This window comes from Rutilus rutilus (genome assembly GCF_951802725.1).
Source record: "Rutilus rutilus genome assembly, chromosome: 24".
Lineage (NCBI taxonomy): Eukaryota > Metazoa > Chordata > Actinopteri > Cypriniformes > Leuciscidae > Rutilus > Rutilus rutilus.
Genome location: NC_140228.1, coordinates 17950261 through 17960685, shown reverse-complemented (window position 1 = coordinate 17960685; position 10425 = coordinate 17950261). Strand labels below are relative to the sequence as shown.

The 10425-nt window shown below is 34.8% G+C and overlaps 1 protein-coding gene across 2 annotated transcripts; it reads left to right on the top strand.

Moving 5' to 3' along the window:
• The first annotated feature begins 2707 nt into the window (after positions 1 to 2707).
• LOC311284326 (myelin-associated glycoprotein-like) lies at positions 2708 to 7232 on the top strand. 2 transcript variants are annotated; one of them, XM_084399304.1, is made up of 8 exons: positions 2708 to 2742; positions 3231 to 3254; positions 3419 to 3784; positions 5758 to 6075; positions 6182 to 6445; positions 6583 to 6670; positions 6742 to 6793; positions 6903 to 7232. In XM_084399304.1, exons 3-8 carry the CDS (start codon positions 3601 to 3603, stop codon positions 6954 to 6956), a joined length of 960 nt encoding a protein of 319 aa, XP_084255430.1. In that variant the 5' UTR covers positions 2708 to 2742; positions 3231 to 3254; positions 3419 to 3600; the 3' UTR covers positions 6957 to 7232. The 2 variants fall into 2 exon arrangements, with proteins under 2 accessions (XP_084255430.1, XP_084255429.1); XM_084399303.1 differs by lacking the exon at positions 2708 to 2742 and having other exon boundaries at positions 3189 to 3254.
• Positions 7233 to 10425: the final 3193 nt, after the last annotated feature.

The window sequence follows — 10425 nt, the reverse complement described above, 5'->3', positions numbered from 1 at the left end:
TCGTTTTTTTTTCTTATGTGGCGGGAATGGGCTTCCATACTAAATGTAGCTTAATGCATATTAGAATGTCCCCTTATTATGTCGAAATAACGAGATATTATGTCGAAATAACGAGATATTTATGTCGAAATAACGAGATATTATGTCGAAATAACGAGATATTATGTCGAAATAACGACTTATTATGTCGTAATAACGAGATATTATGTCGAAATAACGAGATATTATGTCGAAATAACGACTTATTATGTCGTAATAACGAGATATAATGTCGAAATAACGAGATATTATGTCGAAATAACGAGATATTATGTCGAAATAACGACTTATTATGTCGTAATAACGAGATATTTATGTCGAAATAACGACTTATTATGTCGAAATAACGACTTATTAAGTCGAAATAACGAGATATTTATGTCGAAATAACGAGATATTATGTCGAAATAACGAGATATTTATGTCGAAATAACGAGATATTATGTCGAAATAACGACTTATTATGTCGTAATAACGAGATATTATGTCGAAATAACGAGATATTATGTCGAAATAACGACTTATTATGTCGAAATAACGACTTATTAAGTCGAAATAACGAGATATTATGTCGAAATAACGAGATATTATGTCGAAATAACGACTTATTAAGTCGAAATAACGAGATAAGTTTTCTTTTCTTTTTTTTTTCACCTTGCGGTTCAGGGCTTCCGTATATAACAGTGGTGTTATGAACAAAAGATTATTTTACTTATTAAAATGCATACACCTCTTTGTTTTGTGTTGTAGTGAGCCGAGAATAAGTGGTTGTACTTCGATGATTTAATTTTGTTATGATCTGATTCTGATAGATGTGTTTCTTGTAGAAGGCAAATGTCGGCTTGTAATTTATTTAGATGATTCAAAACATTGATCTTTGTCTGAGAACCAAATCCGCAAACATTCCAGGTTAAAAAAGTAACAGTTGACATGTTTTAGTGAAAACTAAACATAAACGTATATTGATATGTGGGCCTGTTAGTACTGTATGTGTAAGTGTGAGTGCATGAGTTTGAGCTGGTATGGCAGTGAATATGTGTGTGTGCATAAGGCAATGTTGTTGGGAGATTCACATAAATACAAATACAAAAGTGACTCAATGTATACATAAGAAAAACAATAACAACAACAAAAAACTTAAATACATACATAGGGTGGAACATGGGGATGAGGGGGCACAAGACCTAGGTGCTAAGAGCACATCTCAGATACAAAAATAAAAGAGAGAATGAAAGAGAGAGAGAATTTAGTTGCATTTGTGATTATGGCAGTTATTGACTCTGGGATGAAGAAGAGTTCAGAAAAGCCATGGAGTAATGTCCTTATCGCGATATAACTGTCAGCATTTTCTGTTTTCGGATTGGGAAAAGTTTCGTCGTTCAAGAATGACCTTTGGGTATTGTTCGTTGATTCCATAGTTTGTGCCTTTAAGTTGCCTGCCTTGCTTTTGAACCAGTTCTTTGTGTTTGTAGTGTTCAAATTTCGCGATGATCAATCGTGGTCGATTGTTATTGTTTTGAGATCTGATACAGTGCACACAGTGAAAAGTGATAGTCTGTACCATCACAAGCGAAGATATATTTTTTTCTATAAAAAAAGATATTTAAACTATTTATTTAGGGTTGTTTACAGTCAGACGGGAGCCGCCATATTATGTCATGCGCCGTGAGGTCTTGTGTTACTCAGCCATCCCTGTCTGTCCTCGTCAACACTGAACTTGACAATGACACTATTTTCTTCTAGAGCTGCTGTACAGCCAAGACTAACTTTGTAAAAAGCACTGTAGAAATAAAGGTGACTTGAAATAATTTTGGCAGATAAATACCTTCACTAAGTTTAGTGTTTTGTTCTTCCCTCATATTTTAAAATATTTAAAAAATATAAATATATTTTCCTCATAATTTGATGGTTTAAGCAAACTTGTAGGGTCATAAAAAAAAAACTCTGCACATCACTTTTGGCCATCACTGTATATTTGGTGTGGTCAGTGCCACAATAGTGCTGTTCAAGAGCCTGCTAACTGTGGACTGAAGGGCCCGAGTCATCACAGGTGCACTGCTGCATTTTTCCAGTCGCCAAAATATAATTATTATTTTCATTTCATTTCATTGCTGTAAAATTTCTTAAAGGTAAGTTACAAAAAGAATACCTTGATGATTAAACTTTTAACGTCCTCTCTGCTGCCATCTTGTTACTCCTAACTAGGTTAGGAGACCTCTCCAGCTCTCTTAAATAATTTACGAGCTGAGACCAAGTCTTAACACTTAGGAACCGAATCACACTTACAGTATTCTTAAGTTTAGGAATAAAAGTAAAATTCTGTCATTCTTATAATTTTGACAGACTTGAGACAAAATTTTTACTCTGAGTGGCTTTGTACATACGGCCCCAGGTCTGCACATGAGGAAGTACAACAGTCAGCATACTTTATTAAAAAAGTGTCACCTGTTATTTTAAAATGCTGAAGTACGGATATCATAGAAATTTGTTATATTAAATTTAAAGTATAGTGTGTATGTATTACAGCATGCTTGGAACTTTTTGGACAAGAGGGTTTTGTTTGTGTTTTATTTGGTCATGGAAATCATCTAACTGTTAAAACAGTGGAACTATGTCTAAAAATATTTGCATAACAATTCTATGTGAAGAGAACTAAATTATTCACTTCTGTTTTTACTTGAATTACAGATTGTACTGCTCTAGGTAAGGATGTTCAATCAATTTCTATCACATTAATAAAAAAATTTTTTTTTAAAGGGTAGCACTTTATTTCACAGTGCCCTTGTTACATGTGCATCTAGTTATAGTAATTACTATAAATTGTGCATAATTGCATGTAAGTGTAACTATAACCGTAACCCTATAGTAAGTACATGTGATTAATTAGTATTACTCAGTACTTAAATGTAACATTTGTACATGTAACACGGACACCTTAAAATAAAGTGTAACCAAAACAATTAATTATTGATATATATTCATGTAAGACAAAATATTAACATGAAAATACGAATCATAATAAAAATGAGGAGACATACAGAAAATATAATGCTTAAAGATTTGGGAGTATCTTTAAAAAAAAAAAAAAAGAGTGAGACTGTAAATTGTCTTCATAGTGTCTTTGTGTGTGTTTGTATCTGCAGAACTCAAGATGTATATAATTCTGTTCATGGCTTTTCTGTTCATTACAGATGAACTTTTACTGGTATCTTCAGGTGAGTTCCTTGTGCTGTCTAACTGAAAATAAAATCATCAGAAAGCTTTAGACCAGTTGTAAGAAATTTAATTTAGCTTTAATTTTGTACCCTGTATTACACTCATTTTGCAAAGCAAGATATTTTAAGGTGTTAATATGTTTATATTGCTGTTCTGTTTTCAGAAACTCCAGTATATTATGCAAAATTGCCAAGCAGAATAACAGCACTGAGCGGCTCTTGTGTGCAGATACCTTGTACATTTTATGGGCCAGAGAACGTACTGAAGAATGCAACAAGTATATTTGGCTTCTGGATAAAGAATCATCCTTATCCCCAACCATGGGCTTTGGTAGTTTATAATGGAATGACAAACATCAGCCAAGGATTCAGTCGTATAGAGATAACTGGAAATCTTAGTCAGCGTGAATGTACCACAGTTTTCTACGATGTCATGAACAATCATTCAGACGATTACTACTTCAGGGTGGAAATAAAGCCACAGGATTGGAAATACACATTTCTGAATCCCATCAACATTTCTGTCTCAGGTAAGTGGGGCTCCACTATAAACTTTATTAATCTGCCGTCAAATGTTTTAATTACTCACTGATTATGATTCATGATTAATTCCCTGAATATTTTTATAACTAAAATGAATTTATGGTGTCCTCCATTGTTAAACAAAATGTTTCAATTGATACTTCCCTAAGCTTTGCCTATATGGAGCCAGATTAGTAAAGTCAGCATGATACAAAAGTTGTGATAGTCTTTTCTATGTGGCGTATATCGTCACTGTTGAGCGGAAACCTTGGATCTCCACATTTGGTCATTTTTATTTGAATCATTACTATTGATCACCCTGTACGTCTGGTTTGGCAAATATCTGACCAATGAAAAGTATTAAAAATAGCTTGTGACTAAACCTCGTAACTCCATTGGAACCTCAGTCTGTTGGTAAAACCTCATAACTCCACTCGTGTATCGTGAATAAAGTGCCGCATGCAGTTTGGAGGGAGTTTTTTTTTTTCTTTTTTTCTTTTTTTTTTTGCAGTGTGTAACAGTTAGATGTTGTAGGAAGAAGGAGGCGGGAACTGGTGAATGTTCAAAGACTTTAATAAATAAACAAACAAATACAAAAATAAAATGTAAAAGACAGCAGCCCCTCACGGACGACTGCTGTCACATAAAACACAACATAAAATCCAGGCCTGGCCTCTCTCGATCTCCACTGTCGTCGCTCCTTCCTTTATGCTTCCACTCCTCCGTAAGAGATACAAGACCGGTCGTGCAAATGTGGCTGTTCTAATGACGGCAAAACACGTATGTCCAAACATCTCTGAAATTCTCTGGTAAAAAACCTAATCATTCAATTTGAGCTTGACTTTGGTAAAATGTTAATAATATATTGACACATGCAAGTGTCTGACCATATAAAGCCACAATATCAACTTTGACAACACGGTTTTTAATTATTTAAAAAATACAGTGTTTTTCCATTTTCCTGAAAAGTAGCGTTTTTGAAGATACGCGTTTTGAAGTTTTTTCTGCCCAAAAGTGATGATATCTGAGTAATATGGTTTCTTAAACAAGAAAAATGTAGGGTGGGATTTGATTTTGTCAATGGAGAATTGATTGGATGGTTGTGGTTTGTTATTGCTGTGATGTCATGTGAGTGAGGTTGTCCCGCTCTCGCGCCAGTAAACACGTCATCAGAGAAGAGAAGAGATGTCGCTGCAAGAGTTATTTTGATTAAAGATTATGAGGGCACATGCTTTTAATTTAAAAAAAATAAAATAATAATAAATGTCAATTTTGATTCCATGGTGACTTAATTCACGGAAAAGATATGATGCACACATGCGTAGGCAAATTCACATAAAACTTATTTCACATGCTCAAAAAACAATTAATATGCATGAAAATAATAATATATATACACAAAAAAGCAATTCACAAAATATATTTATAAAATACATTACACAAACACAAAACACAATCTGGATTTACAGTCTGGACGAGTAAACCTATTGTCGAAAGTCAGAGCCAGTCTGCAGATTTGAGTTGACAGATTTCACAGAAAATCGAGAAGTGTATGATGGTCACACACTCGGATTCCATCCAGTCAAAGGATGTCAAACATATTTGATATGTTTCACTATTTTTTATTTCATGTGCCCTCAAAATATTTAATAAAAAAACTCTCCCTCCATTTTGCAACGACATGCCTTCTCTTCTCTGATGGTGTTTTTTGGCATGAGGACGGGATAACCTGCCACTCACATGAGACCACAGCAATAGCAAACCACAAATAACCAATAAATTCCGGACGGACAAAATCAAGTATCTGGGAATGCTTATTAATTTTTTAAGTATTGTAGCGTTTCGCTACTAAAAAGTAAACAGACGGATTCTTAACTAACTAGTGTCTTCCATTTATACTGACATTACAGTATGTATGTAGTTGTTGTATGTTTTCCTTAAATGTAACAGTATTTTATACCATGTACACTTTGTCCTGTAGATTCACCACAACCTCTCATCCTTAAACCCACTGATCTGAAAGAAGTGATGGAGGAAACAACAGTCAGTCTGAGCTGCTCTGCTGAAGCCCCCTGCCCCAAACAACCTCCTACAATATCCTGGTCCAACATCCCTGAATCTGCCCACATTACAACACAGTTACAGGAGAAACCTGATAAAACCCAGTCAGTGTTTTCAAACATAACCTTCAAAGCTTCATACATGGATCACAGAAAGAACATCTCCTGCACTGCTACATATCCAAGAAAAACATCTAAAGACTCAACTGTGGAGACCACCGTGATGCTACAAGTCCTGTGTAAGAGATTTAGAGTAGTTTTGCTCTTTCATTAGCATTATTATGTTCAGACGTGTACTATTATAACATCTAGTTTATCTAAAGAAGTTTCTGTTTTGCCCTCAAGTTCCTCCAAAAGAAACTCGCATCACCATCGATCCATCTGCTTCAGTCTCTGTTGGCACTAATGTGACTTTGACCTGCAAAAGCAAAGCCAGTCCATCAAATAACATGATCTTCTACTGGCACAAACGTGGACAGGACAATCAGCTGGATTTAGGAGAACAACGGATCTTTACTGTAAATAGGAGCAGTGGAGGCTGGTACTTTTGCATAGCAAAGAATGAACATGGTATTCAGATGTCAGAAGAGATCCAGCTGATTGTGCCAGGTGAGCTTAATTTATAAATTTGACATGCTAATTCTAATCAAAGGTTTCGGTTTTATGGCTTGACTTTGTGTCATTTTGTGTATAATCTACTGAACACCAACATCTGTTTATTTCTGTTTTTATCTGCCACCCATTAGAATCATCTGTGCCTTTGATTGCCGGCTGTGTAGGAGGAATTTTAGCTTTACTGTTGTTATTTCTTCTGGCCACTGCACTTTTAAAAAGGTATGCAAAGACTAAATATGATGTTCCACAAATGTTCATGTTTGTGATTTATGTATTTCCTGTTGATACAGGGCGCAAAAGGCAAGAGCATCCAGTGAATCCATTGTTAGGGAAACTGATCAGGTAAGTTCTACACTTTTTAAGAGGACTGCTTTATTGCCATCACTAATGAGAAACATCATAATAGACATTCTCATAAAATGTAAATAATGACTTTTTTTTGCTTTGTCAGGATCGTGAACAGATCGATTGCATTTATGAAAATGATTTCATAAAAAGAGTGTAATGACAGATGCTGTAACATAAGTCACATGATCCATAATGAGCAATTGACTTTTCCACAAACTGCTGCATGTTCAAATTGCTTAATTAAAATGAGCTCAAGCTACACAATTGCTGTACATTTTGTCCTAACTTAAATTGATTGTGTTCAATCTGCTTAAATATATGTAAAATTTAAGTTTACTTAATCCGGTTGTGTTGGATTAAATTAATGATTTGTGTTGCATTAACTGAAACTGGGCGGTGCTTGTTAGTTCCCAGCATGCTTTGCATATGGTTGAATTAAGAGAGAATAAATGTTAAAATTAAGTGTTATTTTATGTTTTTTTGACAAAATGAGAAAAGGGGAAGACTTGATAGTGTGTAATTGTGTTTAATGTTCAATTACATTAGAATTATTAGAACCATTTAAATTACAGTGTTACCATTGTGGAGAAGAGTGGAGCATTTTGTTAGGCTGTGGACTGACTCAATTAATTTCAGCTGCATACTATAGGTTGATAGCCTGACGTCGTCATACTCAGATTCTAGTCAGAATGTGAGTCTGAGACTGCTCCATAGAGATTTGATTATGGGGTGTGTCTCAACCGAACCAGGAAAAAAAAAACCTCTGCACTCAATTGGATAGACCTACAACCAATCAGAGCAACGGAGTAAATGACGCATGTTCTTCATTCATATTTTCAACCAACAAAATGTCGCGGCTCTCTGTTCCTCTTTTAAAATGAATGCGCTGTGAATATCTTCTATAACAGACGCGATGGCGGAATCTACACATGATTTTTAATAAACAAAGTTCGGGAGGAGCACGTACAAATAATCAATCCAATATCAACTTGTCATCAAACAATACCATGTCTAACGTTACCCTATCTATCAGCATGAGGAAGCATATTCACTCTGTCAACTTACCTTACTCCTTGACAGTTTTTCAGCATCCCTCCACCACCCCGAATCCTCACTCATGTCTTGTTCTCTCACAACCAGGAATACGGGGGAGTATGGCTACCGAGCCCACAGCCCTCTCCTCGGACAGCACGTCATATACGCATTTATTCTATCGACTTATTTGTGTGAAATCTTATATACGCATTTATTCTATCTGACTTATTTGTAAATGTGAACTCGTGAAATCTCAATTCTCCAGCAGCAGTCGTCTTTGTTGTAAACTAATTCAAATCAAGCGCTCTTTGGTGACGTGGATGATTACGTTACCGTTGCTCATCTGTCCATCATCGTATAAAGCCCGCCCTGACAATTTGATTGGTCCGAACAATTTTTGTTCGGGCATAATAGCTCCTCAACGGAGCGAGTCCAGACCGAACTTCCCGACCAAAAAAATTTGTGGGCGGGGTTCGGGCTGGCACCCAGGCTAATAGGCTGAAGGAACATGTAAGTTTTAGCATTTAAGATTGCTACTTGAAAATAGCTAGCTATAGTCTATCAATTCAATTGAGTGTCGCTAAAATAAATGAAATCTTAATGGATGAATGAGTATATAAATATGAATACCTGAATCATATCAGGGAGCCTTTAAAATTTCACTTTGAGACTACTTAAAGGGGTCGCTTAAAATTACTTCATTCCATGATGCTGAAGTTACATGAACAAATTATGTCTGTTTAACATAACCCAGTAATGTGGAACCTGTTGACATAAAAAAGTTAATTAATGCCAACATCTAATTTATTTTATTTTTTTTGAGTGTGTCTGCTATTACTCTACATCAAAATCATAAACATGATTTAACAGAAAATGTCATCTGCTTGGATAATATACAAATGTGTTATCAACAAAATAGCAACTTTGTCATTTGTCTCTTAGGAAAAATGTAACACTATACAATAAAGTCCAATTTGTCCACATTACTTAATTAACAATGATCAAGGCTATTTGTTATATATATATAGGCTTTTTGTTACAAGATATAGGCTGTTATCTTCATTGTTTATTAATCTTCATTGATGTTAGATCATCTTATAGCTCAGGTCAATTAAATAATATTAACAGATACAACATTTGATTTTAACATTGTATTATTTAAAGTTGAAACGAACATTAAGATTAATTTAGAATTATTATCATATTCGTTCATATTAACTAATGCAGTTAACTTATGTTACCAAAAGGAACCTTATTGTAAGTGTTACCATGATTACCTGTGTTCAGTCATATGTTTAGATTACTCCTTCAGAAAGTTGGAACATTTATGGTTTTGTGTCTTTTCTGTCTCTTCCCATTTTATTCTTAATTCATGTCTTCATGAAGTCAGTGGTCATTCATTACCAGTCTAACCTTATGTTTTTAAAGTACCACCTTATGCCACAAGCAGGGTCGGGAACATTTCTTGCAAGATAATAAAGCAATGATTCACTCAAGACTCTTTGTTACAGCGAATTTACCATGAAGGGAGAAGGACGATCATTTACAGCATCAATGTTTGTGTAGATCATCTATATCACATGATCAACGTTTTAATATTATAAACAAATAGCAGAGATACAGATAAAAAAATAACTTTCAGAAGTTGAAAATGGAATTTAGGAAAGTTAAAGATAAACAGATAAACAGTTTGTTGTTCAATACAGTTTGCTGTTATTGTGTTGCTTAACTAACAACACAATACTCTAAAAAGCATAAAAATCCATTTCACACAAATATTGAGTAAAATTGTCATTTTTTTATTATTAATTTGTACTTTTTAGTACTTTATTCACATCTAGTTTTGTTTATTTCTGCTCAAAGACTCTTATTTTGATTTTAATTCCTGTGTTTAGTTCCTGTTTCCATGGTTGTCATGGTTCCTAAGTATGGGCCAGTCCAAAAACACCCTTACAGTTTTTGCAGTTGACCACTTGTCTACTTATATGACTTATTTCCATAGTTTGGCCAAAGTGTTCAAGTGGGCATGAAGCCTGCAAGTGTTTAAAGATTTTTGTTTACTCAATGGGACACACTTAATCACTGCATGATTGTGGTGCTTCATTTTCAGACGTTTTACAAATGACATCTAATCTCTGCAGTCTCTGCATCAATAAAATGTGCAACACTTTATGCTTTACAAACAAATTATATTTAACATCTGATCTAACTAACAATAAAGTTTTCCTAGACATGATCCGTGAAATGAAATCCGGGCACGCAAGATCCTGAACATGACGAATGACAGGATACGCTTAGCCTCAAAGACCGATCCGAAGCGGTATGAGAGATGTGAATGTAGTGTGCATTAAGTGTACTGTGCTTTGGCATTTTGCAGACCTGAGAGAGACAGTCTTGCGCACTTCCTCTCACGTTCACGTGCTCTCAAGTCAAGACCGCAAGAAGTGGGTATTTGGACAGGCCCTTTATTCTCATTTGTTTCCTTGGTTACTGTTTATGTTGCTATATGTAACCTGAGTTTTGTTTAGTTTATCATTGTCTTTTGCAGTTATATTCCTGAATTGTTCTGTTCATTGTCGGTTTTTATTAAA

Bases quoted from the DNA above. Each gene is read 5' to 3' on its own strand.
- LOC311284326 (XM_084399303.1), top strand. From the start codon at position 3,191: ATGTATATAATTCTGTTCATGGCTTTTCTGTTCATTACAGATGAACTT. The intron at 3,255-3,418 runs GTGAGTTCCTTG...TTCTGTTTTCAG, and splicing joins ACTTTTACTGGTATCTTCAG to AAACTCCAGTATATTATGCA. The intron at 6,076-6,181 runs GTAAGAGATTTA...TTTGCCCTCAAG, and splicing joins CGTGATGCTACAAGTCCTGT to TTCCTCCAAAAGAAACTCGC.